Consider the following 16596-nt stretch of genomic DNA (forward strand, 5'->3'; position numbering starts at 1 on the left):
TCTGAGCGTGGCTCCTGGGGACTCTCTGTTTCTAGCCCTTTGGGATGAAGGAACTGCCCCGTTCCCATCAGCTGCCGCACAGACCCTCAAACCTTGTGTTGAAAGGCAGTAGTTTTTCCCATTGTCTTAACACCTTGGCCCCGATCATGCTGGCTTACCAAGGAGACAAGGATCTTCCTTTGCCTTTCCCCTTGTGAATTTTATCCCCCCTTGTTTTCCTGAGATACAATTATATAATAGAAGGTAAATGTGTAATAGCGTTGTATTTGTCCAAGGTGTACAACATAATGATCTGACATACGTATACATCGTGAGATGATCACCCCAGTAAGTCCAGTTAACATCTTTCACCTCACATCGTTGCACTTTTTTTTCTCCAGATGTGAACTTTTACTCTCTTAGTAACTTTTATATATGTGATACAGTATTATTAACCATAGTCACCATGCTGTACACAACATCCCCAGCACTTACTTACCTTATAACTGGATGTTTTGACTTTTTGACTCCCTTCACCCATTTCCCTCACCCTCCACCCCCTGCCTCTGGCAACCACCAAGCTCTTCTCTCTGTCTGTGAGCTCCGTTTTTTTTCAGATTCCACATATCATTGAGATCATACAGTGTCTGTCTTTCTCTGTCTGACTTCCGTCACTTAGCACGTTGTCCTCAAGGTCCATCCACATTATCACAGAGGGCAGGATCTCATTCCTTTTTATGACTTTTTCCACATACTCTTTTTCTATTCATCCATCAGCAGACACTTAGGTTGTTTCCATGTCTTGGCTATTGAAAATAATGCTGCAGTGAGCACGGGGGTGCATATGTCTTTTCAAGATATGATATTGTTTCCTTTGGATGTGGACCTTGAAGTGGAATTGCTGGATCATAGGGTAGTTTTACTTTTAATTTTTTGAGTAAACTCCATACTGCTTTCTGCAGTGGCTGCACCAATTCACCTTCCCTCTAACAGTGCAGGAGGGCTCCCTGTTATCCACACCCTCGCCAACACGTTATTTCTTGTCTTTTCGATCGTAGCCATTCTGACAGGTGTGATTTATCATTATTGTTTTGATTTGTATTTCCCTGATGGTTAGTGATGCTGAGCGCCCTTTCATGTCCCTGTTGGCCATCTTTGGAACATCTTCTTTGGAAAAACTCTCTATTCAGATCCTCTGCCCATTTTTAAATCTGATTTTTTTTTTTTTTTTTTGCTATTGAGTTGTATGAGTTCTTTATATATTTTGGACACTAACCCTTCATCAGATAATGATTTGCAAATATTTTCTCCCATTCTGCAGGTTGCCTTTTCATTTTGCTCATGTTTTCCTTGACTGTATAGAACCTTTTTGTTTTGCTTTAGTGCCACTTGTTTATTTTTGCTTTTGGTGTCAAATTTTTTTTAAAAAATCATCACCAAGACTGATATCAGAGAGCTGCCTATGTCTTCTTCTAGGAGTTTTATGGTTTCAGGACTTATATTCAAGCCTTTAATCTAATTTGAGTGGATTCTGTGAATGGTGTAAAACAGGGGTCCAGTTTCATCCTTTCGCATGTTACTGTCCAGTTTTTTCCAGCACAATTTATTGAGGAGACTGGCCTTTTGCCATTGTATATTCTTGGCTCCTCTGTCATAAATTAGTTGACCACGTATGCATGGGTTTAGTTCTAGGCTTATGAGGATCTTCTAACATTTTGTTCTGTTAGCATCATCCTGGCGAGGTTGGAAGCAGGGATGGCGAGGGCATTCCAACCATCCCTCAGCAAGTCTGCCCACGACCCTCCCCTCTGTCTCCTCCTGGATGTGGCCTTAGCGTGCTTGGTCTTGAAGGTTTTTTCATTGTGACTGGCGAGATGAGTACGCCTGTGATGAGCGCTTCGGGAGAGCTCATCTGCCTGCTGTCTGCGGTGTGGGCGGCAGGAAGGGCTCGTGGGCAGTCTGGCGACAAGCAGAGGACAGTGTGCCTGGACCCGGGAGCAGTGGCATTCAAGACGCCAAGGGGAACCCAGACCCCTTTCCGTCCACTCCTGTTGCCCTTCTTTCTGCACTTACTGGAGCCACACATCACTACCCCCAGGTTCCTGGCAAAGGTCCTGGCACTGATCTCTGGTCCCCCACTTCACAACTTAGCCCCTCCGTGTCCCCTGGGACTGCCCTCTCCCAGCTGTCACCCCCTGGCTGCCCTGTAGAGATGGGACGCAGCTGCCACCTGGCTCAGTGTGGGGGTGTTTTGTCCGCCCCCTCCCCACTTCCTGTCTCCATTGCCCATGCGCCCCAACCTGAAATCTGCACAGGAGTCAGAAATCCACGCCTCTGGGATGTTTTGCTTGGGTTAGAGTTATCAATCCCTAATGCAAATCAGCCAATAAGACCATTCGCCACACAGGAGTATGTGCAGAAGGAGACAGGGCATAAGACAGCCACTGGGGCACGGACCGCTTTGCAGGGATGCTGGGGCGGGAGTCGGCAGGTCCCCAGCCTGGCTCTACTGCTCATAAGCCACATGATGTGGGACAAGTCACTTGACTTTCAGCCTCTGTATCTTGTTTTGTGAAATGGAGACCATCCCAGGCCTCCTTCCCAAGGTTGCTTCCAGCCAGTGGTCCTCTTGGAAGTAGCCAAGAAACTGTGAGGAAAGTCACAAATGTAAATCCCACGTAGGCATGAAGCCATCTCTGAAAGCAGCCCTTTTTTTTTCCTTAAGGGAGGGGAGGTGGGTGTGGGAAATCAGGCCTGGGTGGGAGGGCCGGGCGGTGCTGGGCAGGTAGGGGCTGCAGGAGGTCACTGCCCAGGTGCCCAGAACCTGCGTGGGAAGGACCATGATGGGGGAGGAGGAAAGAACAAACAAACCTTCCCTTCCCAGCAACTGCATCTGGGGCCAGGCCCAGTCAGGCGCTGGTTAGGGTGGAAGCCAAGGAGCCCCCATGGATTAACGAGTTCCAGGGGCAACTGGGGATTCAGCTTGGTCAAAAGCATCCATTGAACCAGGCCAGTGAGTCATCTGTTTGGTGAAATCTCCAAGGTGCAGCGGCCTGGCAGGCTCCCTGGGAGGGCGGCCGCGGCTCTGTTTCCACCGCCGAGGCAGCGCTCCGCTGGCCAGGCTGGAAGCCACCCAGGCTACAGAGGCCACGTGCCCCCTAGCTGCCTCCTGCCTTTTGGACATTTTTTTTTAAATTATAAAACTAATAATCATTGTAGAAAAAAATCCAAGTATAAAAAAATAAAGTAAAACATGATCCATCAGCCTGTCCCGAGAGAGAACCATCCTTGTCTTCCGTGTTCCCCTTTGTTCTGTGCAGGTAATAACGAGTCAGGTTAGAGGCGGGTGGGGTAATGCCAGCGCCCACGTGAGCCAAGGCCAAGGTCCCATCACTGCCCTGTCTTCACTCCTGCTTTCCTCCTGACCATGTCCTGGCTCCTGAAAGCCCTTGACATTAGAAATCTTGAGATTTTTATCACTAAGCGTGATGATGGGTGTTGCTTTAGGTTAAATAGTCTTTATCATGATAAGCACATCTCCTTTTTCTGTTTTTTTAAGCTTTTCAAAATATCATCAGAACTCAACATTGACTTTTATGGAATGCTTCTTTAACTCTATTATAGAATTTTTTTTTTCTTATTTGCCCTGTTACATTTTTTAAAGCATCAGAACCATTGGGCCTTCCTGTTTTGGCTGTTTTATATGTTTTATCATCCATCTGCTGTTAAAAATGTCCAAGGGAGAAAGAAAGAAAAGGTTCCCCGAGGCCCAGATTTCAGAGCATTAGCTGAGAGTGAAGAGTTAGCGGCGTCTCTGGAGGAAGACACCTGACATAAAGCACATTGCGTTCAGCCACACAGTCATTCGGGGTCATCCCTCCTGCCCTTTGCTCTGCAGGTGGGCGCTTTGTTTCTGTTGAGGGGCGCACTGGGCTCCATTCTGTGCACTTGGGGCCCCCCATTGGTGACCTAGCCCGACAGATGGAGGGATGCCTGGTGGGGCCACTTGTACGTTGTGCTCAGCGTGTCTCAGGGCGTTTCGCCCTGGGGTCCTGGTGACGTCTGGAAGCCTGGAGTGAAGGGTGGGACTGACCCAGCCCCCACGCGGGTGGTGGTGGTGATTTTCTTCTCTTCCCAGAACTGTCTCAGCAAACAGCAGCTCCTCACGGCCATCCGCCAGCTGCAGCAGCTGCTGAAGGGCCAGGAGACGCGCTTCGCTGAGGGCGTCCGTCACATGAAGAGCCGGCTGGCCGCGCTGCAGAGCTCCGTGAGCAGAGCGGGCCCCGATGCGCCCTCAGGTGGGTCCCCAAGTCACCACCCCGGGCCCCAGGGCTGCTCCCAGTCCCCATCTCCCCCGCCTGGCTGAGGCTCACGGTGGATGGATTCCCGGGCCCTCCCCTGCCCCGCCTTCTGTCTGGGGCTGGATGGTAGGGGGCCCAGGTGTGTGTGCTGAGAAGGCACTGGCCAGCTCTCTGCCCCTCATCTGAGTGTCGCCTGCTTCCTGGGAGACCTGTCCATTCCAGGCTCGGCCACTCTCACACCTAAGTAGCATCTCCGGAGAATTGTCGAAAGGCACCATGTTCAGGGTACGAGCTGCTTCTCCCTTCCCTGTCCCCACCCAGGTAGACCCTGGTTGACTCCATTTTTGTTTTTAATTGGGTAGACTATTTTTTAGAGCAGTTTTAAGTTCGCAGCTAAACTGAATGGAAAGCACAGAACGTTCCCATCTACACACGCCCTCCCCGCCAGCCATGTCCCGCGCCAGCGTGGCCCGCCTGGTACAGCTCACCAACCAACACTGGCTTCCATTTTCCCAGCATGGAAACTGGTCCTCCCCCATGCGTCCCCTATGAGTGCCAGTGGGGTGGGAGGGAGGGGCTGCTGAGGGCAAGTCCCGTTTTGTCTGGTGAAGTTACAGTGGGCCCCCCAGACCCCTTCCCCTGAGAGTAGGACTCTGACAGACACTGGGTGTTGTCCTGCTGTCTCAGTAACGGCTCCCACACCATCAAGGCCTGGACATGGGCGACTGGACTTCCCCTGGCCTCCCCTCAGGGTGACGGGGGTCGGGTTGGGAGGGTCATATGTTCTAAATCAGGAGCCTATGGAATATCTGCTGTCATTTACTTACTTAAGACATTTATCAAGGGCCTTCTTTGTGGTGTGAGATGAAGTTTCCTGAGTTGGATTTCCTACCTTTTCCGAGACCGTGGTGGCAAATCCAGAGTCGGCTCCTGTTTTCCTTGGCTCCACGGGTGCAGAACTTGCCCGCCAAACTCGGCACACTTCCCAAGGCACCGTGAGGCCCCGGCTTTTGGTGGGGCTCGTCACAGCCAGGCTCTGAGAGACAGGCAGGGCATCCTTCCTTTCTGCTGCAGATGGGGAAACTGAGTCCGAGAGATGTGAGTTAGCGGTGGTGGGTCCCAGCTCCGGTGAGTTTTGTTTTCTGCTGGAGGGTCACCTGCACCGATCTTTTCTATTTTCATGGGATCATGCTCCTGGGGGTTTCAAAGGAGAACCTGCAGGAGATAATTTCTACAACCGCCCCATGCACATTAGAGGTCTCTGTCCGGGAGTATAGACAGAAAGGTAGCTGTTGTTGAATTACTAAGCCTCTCATCACCAGCTTCAGGGTTTTTCTACCCTGAACCACGCAAGATTGTTGAAAGTGGCCAATTCTGCATTTGAAGAACTGCCACCATGCTTTCTGTCTCTCCGGTGTGTTGGGCATGGGGGCAGGGAGCTGTCAGGACCCCACAAAAGGGGAGGACGGTGCCACACCTGTGCCCGGGGTCGGGGTGGTGGGGAAGCCAGGAGCTTGCCCCAGATGAAACTACAGGTACTAGGAAAATTATCTTTTCCTTTTTTTTTTTTTAAGGGCATTTTCTGGGAGTCAGGAAGAACAGTTTCTAGTCCTAGAGAATCCTGGGCCTTCCTCTTTCTGGCTTGCACTCTAAGTATCTCCCTCCCCAGCCTTTCTTTCCTGAGAGCCACACAAGCCACCAGCTATAGAGCTCATCCCGGCAGCCTCATTCCGCTCAGGTTCCCAAATCGCCAGGATGGCGTCACTGCTGAGCTCATTCTTAGACTGTATCCTCCTTCGGGAAGGTGCGGGCAGCTTCCCAGTAGCCCCATAGACGCACCTAGGATGTGATTGGGATGAAACGGACCGGCCAAGGGGCACGTCCTTCCACCCCATAGGGGCCTTTAGCTCCCATTTGGGGAAGTGCCTGCAGATTGATTTCTAATTAATCTGTATCCATTCATGAAGTCCACTGACAGCTGTCGGGCTGTGTGCCAGGTACAGCTCCGTCCATTCAGGTACCACTTACCTGCGAGTTGCTCCAGCAGGTCAGTTTTCTTTTTTGAGGATTTTAAAGATTTCTCTTCTCCAAAGAGACCCTACTCCTTTCCCTCAGAGCATTTTACATCCTTTTCCACACAGTGCAGCTGTAGATATTTTAATGTTTTTTAAATGGGGGGGGGGGTAGGATTTAGGTTTATTTATTTATTTATTTTTAATGGAGATACTGGGAATTGAACCCAGGACCCTGTGCATGCTAGGCATGCACTCTACCATTGAGCTATACCCTCCCCCTGCAATAGATTTTTTTAAAGAACTATAAAGTCATGTACCTGCAGGAACTGAGGCGGTTAGTTGGGAGCGCCCAAGCACTGGGATGTGGGCTCACACTGGCTTCCCGCTTGCACGGGCATCACCACTTGGTGCCAATTTGGAGGTTTACTAAAGGAGGGTGACAGCCATGGTCAGATGCTCCCCAGGAGCCAAAGGGCCCTGAGAGTCCTCAGGGGTGGGCTGGCGCCTGCCCGCTGCCCCCGGAGCAACGTGTAGGCAGAGGCTCCCCACATGGTGGATGCTGGGCGAGTCTGTCACGCACTACAACCTGCTCAGTTGAAGCAACAGCTTCATTTTCATCTGTCTAAAACCCTGAGAGTGTTTTTACAAAGACACTCAGAACTTACTTTAAAACCTGGTAGAAGTGACTCTGAAGTCCCAGCTCAGCTAAATCCAAACCCAACCTGTCCCCACTCAGGCTCACCCCCTTTAGGCAAGCCTGGACCACACGTGGCACTCAGCGCCAGGGACAGGAGGAACGGGGAGGTTCTCTCCTCTCTCCAGCCCACAGATCCTTCAGCAAGTCCAGTTGGTTCTGCCCCCGCAGCACAGCCAGGGTTCCAGCCATCTCTCCCAGCTCCACATTCCAACCCTGGGCTGAGCCGCCTTCATCCTGCCCCTGGCCTGCTCCCCTGTCTGTCCCCTCTCACATCGGACACTGCACTCAAGCCACAGCCAGAGTGATGCTGTGAGCCTGCAGGTCAGCGAGCAAGTTGCCCTGGCTTTTCTTTGAGATGCCCTGTGACATTGCTCTCTCCAGCCCCCAGTTGCCTCTCTGATGTCATCCCCAACTATTGTCCAGCTCATCCACTCCACTGCAGCCACAGTGGTCTCCTGGACACTCCTCAGACCTGCCAGGCACACTCCCACCTCAGGGCCTTTGCACCTGCTCAGTCCCTCTGCCATCCCTGGATTCCTGCACAGCGGTACCTTCACCTTCTTCAGCTCTGTCCCAACGAGGCCTCCCCTGACCTCCATATCCACATCGTGCCCCTTCTCTAGCATCCCCAGCACTATGCCCTACTTTCTTTTCTACGTGACACTTGTCACTTCTTGTCACACTCTGCCATTTGCTTGTGGACTTTGCCTATCCAGGGACTCCCTTGCTAGAAAGGGGGCTTCCTGAGAGCCAGGTTTTGTCTGTTTTGTTCACTAATTACCTCCAATTCCTAATATAGTGTCAGGCACATAGTAAGAACTCAAGAAACCATTTTTCATTTGTTCATTTGGTCAAGAATTATTAAGTGTGCACTCACCAGGTCCCAGGCACTGGGCTGGTGCCGGGATGCAGGAGTGACTGGAGGCCGGGCGTGGTCCTCGCCCTCCAGAACTGCATTCTGAGGGAGAAGACTGCCTCCAAACACGTCAGTGAGATAACTCCCACGGTTACAGATGCTAGAAGGAAGCAAAGTGAGCTCACGGGGGCGGTTTAGCTAAGCACGGTAGTCAGATAGCACGCTGGGAGGTGCTGGCCATTCGAGTCAAGACCTGAACAGAGAGAAGCAGCCAAAGACAGGAATTTCTGGGGAAAGAACGTTCCACGCACAGAGAAGGGCAAAAGCCACGGCCTGGAGGTCGGGCGGCTCAGGAGAACCAAGGAAACCCCGGGCGGCTGGGGCTCTGAGAGGGCAGAGCGAGTGGGTGGGCCCTGCGGGGTCCCAGCTCCGACCCTCCCAGGCTGCCGGGCCCTGCACATGACACTCAGTGTCTCTGAGCCGCTATCTCCTCGTCTTTCACCAAGCGGGCATACGTGACCTGTGCCCAAGAGTGCTTTGAGGATTCTATGACACATAGCGTTTCAAATGTCCAGCCCAGTGCATAGCCCGGGCGCTAAAGGAGAGACACCTGGTAATCCAGAGTGATGTCTAAATGGCCGTGGGCTTCCCTTTTCTCCTTACAGCCTCCTGTCCTGCTCTGAGCGCCCCTCCGGACGGCAAAAAGTTTGGGAGCAAGTACTTAGTGGATCACGAAGTCCATTTTACCTGCAACCCCGGCTTCCGGCTGGTTGGGCCCAGCAGCGTGGTGTGTCTTCCCAACGGCACCTGGACCGGGGAGCAGCCCCGCTGTAGAGGTACGGTCCGTCTTCCCAGGGGCTTGCTGGATGGGAAGGGTCATTCTCTGGGACATCTTCTGCCCAATTTCGCCACCATCCCTCCATCTGCAGAATGGTGGGGCAGTGTGTCTGATGACCTCCAAGCCAGGCCTGGGCTGGGCTCCATCTGCATAAACCATCTTTAAACTCTCCCAACAGTTTAGTCATATTTGGCACCTGGGGAGATTGAGGCACAGAGAGGTGAAGGAACTTGCCTAAGGCCACACAGCCAGGGGGCAGGCTGAGCTGATTCACTCCAGACAATCTGACCCCAGAGTTTGCGTTCCTCCACCTCTCACTCTGTTCTTACCAATGTGGGGGCAAGAAGCCTCCTGCGAGTTAGGGGAGGGACCAGAGGAGGTGTTGCGGGGAAACTTTCCTTGTCTGGGCTGCTTTGTTCTGGGGCTGCGGTTTGTTTGTGAGGCTGTTGGTGACCTGCAGGGTTGAGGAAATTTCTCAAGTGTCCTTTGTGACTGCCCTGGGACTTGGTGTAGACAGGCTCCAGGAGAAACCATTGGGATGAGACGGAGACATGAAAAGGCTCCTCCTCTCTGTGCTAAGCTTGAAAACAGTACTTTCTTGATAAAGAGGAAAATCAGACTTGGCACGCATAATTTGTCAGCATTTCAAACGTCTGTGGTCAGAACATCACGGATACCAGTCATTTTCAAAACAGGATTCCTAAGACGGCTGCTGGGGCAGATGGTCCATGATTTTAGCCCAAGCGTAGAAGGGGAAAATGCAAACAGTCTATAAACTGGTCAGTTGTGAAGAGCAGCATGGAGAGGACTTTGAATGAAGAAATAACTTGAAAACATTAAGGAAGATCAGAAAATATGCCATTTCTAAAGACAGTGTGGCTTGACATGAGAAGCACAGAGCAACTGGAACCACATTCATGGACCTAGACTTCCGTTTCCTACCTGTTGGGAAGGACAGTGGTTCAAAGGATGACAGGTACCAGCTCTCAGACCTATCCGGGAACCAGCCAGGAAATCAAGCCAAGTAACACGCAAACACATGGGGGAAACGCCAGTATCCGGATTTACCCTTGTCCCTGAAAGCTCTCCATCCAGGTTAAGCACATGTGTGTGTTAAACTACAGCAGCAGAGGTGGGAACACAACGACGTTTCATTGTCCTTGCTTTGGATGTAGGTATTTTAACTTACAGATTGAGTTACAGACCCCAGTTGGTTTCTCTCTCTCGGAGCATGTGGATGCGTCTGATGACCACACCATTTTCCATGAGGTGCACCTGCATCTCACCTGTCCGTGCCCCTGTCAGGGACACCCAGGTGGCAGCCTACTCCCCACCACCACAGACAGTGCTGACAGTGTCTTCTGATCCCCTCTATTTGTCTGTGGGTCATCTGTCTGGGGTTGGAGTTGGAGGGCAGTTGGTTGCACACTCCCTTCCTTTGGACCAGGCCCCACCATGCTGCTCTTCACAAGGGCTGTACCAGCCCACACTCCCCCAGCAGTGCCAGGGGCAGAGTACATCTTACCCATGTGCAGTTTTTCCTTGCTGGCTCAAGTATTATCCAAATATTCAGCCCTCGGTGGGGATATACATTTACAGTGAGCATCATACAGTGTAAGTGAAAAGATGAAAACTAAAACTTAAAATAGAGTTACCATCTGATCCAGTGATCCCACTCCTGGGCATATATCCAGAAAAGACAAAAACCCTAATTTGAAAAGATTCATGCACCCCAATGTTCAGAGCAGCACTTTCTACAGTAGCCAAGACACGGAAGCAACCTAGGTGCCCATCAACAGATGACTAGATAAAGAAGTTGTAGTATATGTTTACAATGGAATATTACTCAGCCATAAAAAAGAATGAAATAATGCAATTTGCTGTAACATGCATTGACCTAAAAGATGATCATACTAGGTGGAGTAAGCCAGACAGAGAAAGACAAATATTATATGATACCGTTTAAATGTGGAATCTAAAAAAAAAGTTACAAATGAACTTATTTACAAAACAGAAACAGACTCACAGACATAGAGAACAAACTTATGGTTACTAAAGGGGAAAGCAGGGGGAGGAGTAAATTAGTTTGGGATTAACCAAAAAAAGAAAAAAGAAAAGATGAGTTTGCAGAAAAAGAGAGCTGAGAGACTGTGTGTTTAGACAGGAAGGTAAGATACACCAGAGGCTCAGGAATGTAGTTATAAGAAATGACTTGAGCGAAGAGACACATTGTTTGGTAAAGTGGGGATCTGAAGCATCTTCTGCAGCCCAGCGCCATCTAGCAGCTTGACTAGGACACCTTCCCAGACAATCCTGGGTACGTCTGCCAGCTGCTCTCTTGAACTTGCACCCATTAGTTATGTGTTAGTCCCTCACCTCCTTGCAGCAGGAACTCCTTAATGGAAAACAGAGCCTCCTCTATCATAGCTTGTGTGCTGTGGTTCCCAAACCTTTGTGGCTCCAGAGTCACCCAGAAAGCTTATAACACACAGGCTCTAAGGCCTCAACAGGCCTCCCAGGTTGGGTGAGGTCTTCAAGGAAGGGACCTGGGAAAAATCTGCCTTTTTAATATGATTCTAACGTTAACTAAATTTTGAGAAATATCACTTCACTGGTTCTTACCACTGTCGGAAGCAGAAAGGATATTGGACATTTTGAAGAGCAGATGCATTCGGGCCCTAACCAATCAGAAGGGCTGCCAGCCGCCAGCCAGCAGTAGGGCATGTCCTGACTGGGTGTGCGCCGCCCAGGCCAGGTAAGACATGCTGGACATGCTCACCTCCACCCGCACTGATGTTTTGGGAAGGCCAAGCCAGCCCTTACAACGATCAGGGCACCTAGTCTCACCGAGCAGGCCCTTTTCCCGAGATGTCCCTGCAGGACCACTGCCACGTGTGGCCAGCAAGTCTCCTGGCCTTTCCCATGGTCCAACGTGATGTTCATTCACCACCTCGAACTTTCCAGCTCTTTCCAGATTTGCTGTGTGTTCTTGGTCTCCCCCTCTCCCTCTGCCTCCTTCCTGGCCGTTTGTCCTTCCCTGACCTGCAGGACAGAGGATGGCTTGGTGCAGCCCACCCTGAACTTCTACAAGGACCACATTTAGTGTCTAGACACCCAAGAAGAACTGCCTCAGGGAGCGAGGTGGTGGCCAGTCCGCCCTGAGAGCTTAGATGGGTATTTTTCATCTTACGATTTAAGTATAAACCGGGTGTGGGGTTCACCCTTTGGTGGTGATAGAATCAAAATGCCTGTGTCACGACCAAGATGCCCAGCCAGCCACTGGACATGACCTCCCCCCAGGTGAGTGGGCGGTGCCCGCGCTGACACTTCTGTTCTCAGCAGGAATTTACTTGATTAATGCACGCTGTCTCCAGCAAGAGCCTCCGAGGGGTACCACCCAAGCCTGTCAAGAGGGAGAAATAGGGACCATTGGGACTACGTTCTGCTGCGTGTCCACTTCATTGCCTTATCAGCAGTCTGGTCACCGCGTGTGTGACCACAGGGGGAAAATCATCTTCTGACCTTCAGGGAATTTCTTTCAAGACCCAGACTGTCAGCGTCAGTGAACAATTCAGCAGGGCTTTAATAACTGCCTCTCCTCCCACATCCAGTCAGCTGCTTAGAAAGAAGGTGATGAACCCAACTTGGCCTGAAAGGAAATGACACATCATCACACCATTAAAAACGCGGTGGGCAGACGTGGGCTCCGGAACTCCACAATGGAAAGCGGCCATTTGGGTTCCTGGATGAGTTCCCTTTTCTCTTCTTACTCAGAAGGGCATGCTTTTAAGATCTGAAGCTTCCAGAAATGGGGGAACCACAGCCACAGGCCTTGTCCCTTTGACAACATGGGTAACCAAAAAACAACGTGAGAGAAATAAACCCCTGGTCCCTTACTGCCATGCTGGGGAAAAAGAATCGTTTTTGCCAGTCTTCCCCACCCTCCCCTTTTTAAAAAAACCTTCATTCATTCATTCATTCAACTAATTTTCACTGGGCACCAGCAATGCACAAAGCATTGTGTTAGGGATTCGATTCCAAATCCAACAGACACTGCCCGACCTTGCCGGGCTCACCCTCCAAGGTGGAGGCAAGACAGGTCACCGGATACAAAGGTAAACAAATCAACATTTGTGGTCGGTGCCTTGATGGGCTCTAACAAGGGCTGGGAATAAATACCATGGGGTGATGGGGCAGCTGAGGGCCTCTCAGAGGCAGAGACGGAAGGGTTGAACAGGATCTAGCCACATGACAATAATGACTAGTGGGCGGCTTAGGGAGGATGCCATTCCAGGAAGAGGGAGTAACATGTGCAAAGGCCCTGAGGTAGGGAAAGCATGTTTGGGGAAAGGAAAACAAAATATAGAACCTTGTTGCTGGAACAGCGTGTGAGCTGAGAGTGAGCGAGGCCAGGGGGAGAGAGAGACACAGGGGTCAGCTCTTGTAGCCCTGAGGCTGTGCAGGCGGCGGGGTTTGTGTTCCAAGCACAATAAACAGGTTTAAGAAGAGGGATGTGGTGGCTGGATGTGCGTGTTGTGCTGGGTAGAGATGCATCTAAGGCGACTAGAACAGAAGCCAGGAAACTGCTAAGGTAGCCATTGGCAGGTCCAGGCGAGAGAAGCGGCAGGGGAGGTTGAAAGTAAACTTAGAGAACGAGCTGATGGAACTCATCCCACACAGGACGTGAGTGGGAAGACAAGTCAGGGCTCCCAGACTCTGGCTTGGGTGACGGGGTGCTTGGAGTCCTGTACAGAGACAGTGAAGACACAGCAACAGATGTGGGTTTGTTTTTGGTTATTGTTGTTTTTATTTAACTTTAGTTGATTTACAATAGTGTGTTAGTTTCAAGTGAAACATAACAAAGTGCTTCAGCTATACATATATATTCTCTTTTTATCTTTTATCTATGATTTTAAAAAATTCTTTTACATATATTCGTTTTCAGATTCTTTTCCATTATAGGTTATTATAAGATATTGAATATAGTTCCCTGTGCTGTACAGTAGGACCTTATTGTTTATCTACTTTATATATAATAGTGTGTATCTGTTAATCCCATACTCCTCATTTATTCCTCCCCTGTCCCTTCCCCTTTGGTAACTATAATTTTGTTTTCTATGTCTGTGAGTCTATTTCTGGTTTGTAAATAAGTTCATTTGTATTTTTTTTAGAAAATTAACTCTTCCAAATTTCCACCCAGAAGCCCTCCTGTGCTCATTCTTTTCTGTACAACCAGAGAGGAGTCCATCCTGACCCTTGGCGTTTCCTTCATGTTGGAAAAGAGAAATGTTCCTTGCTTATATGCAGAACAGTCCTATGGAAAATCTATCTGGAGAGAGATATATTAAACATATTTAAAAATTTAGTAAGTTTTTCTCTGTGTGGTAGCTTACAGATAATGTTTCTTTGTTTATTGACACTTTTTTTGTACTCTTCTGTTTTTCCACAATGAACATTTATAAATTTTCTAATTGGAAAAAAAATAATTTTTTAAAACCCTCCAGCCACATCCGCTTGTTATGAATTCCTTGCGTAGTTTTAATGCACAGAACACAGGCTGTTTCCACCAAAGAAGAAAAGGTTTGTCAGTTCACTGACTTGACCATAGTGTCTTGGGGAAGAAAACTGGAAGCATGACCTTGTTGGCATAAAAGCATCCTTTTCTGCTGTGTCTATCAAGAGGGAGAAAAAGGTGCTTTGCTCCTGATGAGAACAACAGTCTTCCCGTGGGTGGGTTGGCAGGGACTTCGGCTTCCCTTCGGCCTCCTTGTAATTGGGATGTTATGTAGACCAGTACATGAACTTGATTCATCGTGAAAGGACCCAGACCATCTAAATGCCACTTATCCCTGGGGAAGGAGCCATTTCAGTTTCTCAGTAATCTCAGCCTGGTGTTGTTTCCCTCCCTCCCCATATGTTCTGTTTTCAGACGACTGGTTTCTAGGAATGTGTCTGGAACAACACTACACAAATGCCCCAGGGCATAGCATTCCTGCTTCTAGCCGTCATCCAGCGCCATTGTTGCTCACCAGTGTGGTCTGAAAGTGGGCCGACCACTAGGCGGTGAAGTGATGGGCAGAGAGCGAAAGAGCGTGACCTGTGGTACCAGCGCCCTGGTCTCTCCCCTGCTTGGCCTCCAGGGGAAGGAGCTGAGCCTGGCCACACCTGGCCTCACCTGGCCTGTGTGGGTGGGGTCAGGGTGATCACTGGCTTGTTCAATGTATCTCTCTCCAGATAGATTTTCCACAGGACTGTTCTGTATATAAACAAGGAATATTTCTCTTTTCCAACATGAGGGAAATGCCAAGGGTCAGGATGGACTCCTCTCTGGTTGCACAGAAAATAATGAACACAGGAGGGCTTCTGGGTGGCAATATGGAAAGAGTTAATTTTCCCCATTTCTGGACATTCTGATGGGCCACCCTCCCTCTTCCAACAACCCTGAATTGAGTTCCCGTTCAAGAGGTGTTTGATCTGGGCACTGACTGATGGGGGCAGAGTTGGGGGACAGGAAGGCATGACTCAGAAGCAGTGTGGATACATGCCAACTGGTGGCTGCTTTTACCTGGCTTCAGCGCCTACACTGCAAATTAGACAATGGTCCCTCCAGGTGGACTATGGCTGGGTGATGGGCCAGCACCGCAGGCTGAGCTCCAGGTGGGCACCGTGAGTGTCAGAGTCCGTGGCTTGCTGAATGGAGGGTGGGCAGCATCTCAGCCCCCACTGGCCCCCTCCCAACTCTTACTGGGATGCCCATGGTGAGTATGGAGTGGGAAGGTCAAAAGCTGGAGGCACCCTGCCATGGAAAAAATGGTAACTCGTCTTTGTTTTTTTATATGTTCATTTTAGAATTAGAATTCACATACCTGTATTTGAGATCTATTTATTTTCCTAGATATCAGCGAATGCTCCAGCCAGCCTTGTGAGAATGGTGGGACGTGCGTGGAAGGCACCAACCAGTACAAATGTATTTGTCCTCTGGGAAGGACTGGGAGCCGCTGTCAGCATCAGGCTGAGACTGGTATGTAGCCGCTGTGCAGCGACGCGGGTTGCGGGGTGGGGGGACGTTCTGCTGCAGAGAGAGGAGGACCCGGGCCATGGGTCACCAAAGGCAGACAGAGTGGGATTGCCTCTCTGTTTTACATCTACTGATCCCTCTGGTTCCCTGAAGTGCTTACTTGGGATGGAGTTTAGTCCTTTTGTGGAACCAGAGTTTTGATCCTTCTTTTGGAAGAAAATGCAAATGGGGCGAGTGACTTCTACGCTGAAAACTCTCCAGACTGGGAAGTTGGTCTAAGATCCTTCCTTGCTGCCACCTTCACGGGGTTGACAGTTCCTTCGCACATCAGCGGAACAGCTAAAGATGTCCTATTCCTTTGCCAGAAAAGCCCGGCATGTCCTGTCTGGTGGTCTTGATTTCTGTGCGGAATCTCGGTTCAAGGGGAAGGAAGTGGGGGTTAGCAGAGCGTCCTGAGATTATGAGTTTTGTCAGTACTCGATGTCCTTACATAGGACCCAGCCCAAGGTCAGGTTGGAAGTGTTGCCCCCAGAGATTTGCTGCTTCATATGTCTTCTATTCCTGCACGTGCCCTGACCTCCGCCCCTTCGGGTGAGCCCTGGACCACCGGCTGCGTTTTGGTTAATTCTATGTCTTTCCAGAGTAAGCTCGGAGAAGGGCCCGCGCCCCTGTCTCGTGCTCCTCCGAGGCCGGGTCCACGGCAGAGGCGCGGGCCCAGCCCTGAGGGTGTCTTCTCCCCGCAGCCGCCCCCGAGGGCAGCGAGGCCCGGGACTCCGCCTTCAGCCGCGCGCCGCGATGCGCGCAGGTGGAGCGGACGCAGCACTGCAGCTGCGAGGCCGGATTCCACCTGAGCGGCGCCGCGGGCGACAGCGTCTGCCAGGGTAGGCGCGGG

At 50.5% G+C, this 16596-nt stretch overlaps 1 protein-coding gene across 1 annotated transcript in view; it reads left to right on the top strand.

The window, feature by feature from the left end:
- The window catches only part of FBLN7 (fibulin 7), a 35514-nt gene that overhangs the window by 11206 nt on the left and 7712 nt on the right, over positions 1-16596 (top strand). Inside the window, exons 2-5 of the mRNA XM_074354420.1 lie at positions 4118-4277; positions 8514-8684; positions 15582-15707; positions 16448-16585. Coding sequence (XP_074210521.1) covers positions 4118-4277; positions 8514-8684; positions 15582-15707; positions 16448-16585 — 595 coding nt within the window. The remainder of the gene's footprint in view (positions 1-4117; positions 4278-8513; positions 8685-15581; positions 15708-16447; positions 16586-16596) is intronic.

Source organism: Camelus bactrianus, chromosome 28 (genome assembly GCF_048773025.1).
Source record: "Camelus bactrianus isolate YW-2024 breed Bactrian camel chromosome 28, ASM4877302v1, whole genome shotgun sequence".
Classification (NCBI taxonomy): Eukaryota; Metazoa; Chordata; class Mammalia; order Artiodactyla; family Camelidae; genus Camelus; species Camelus bactrianus.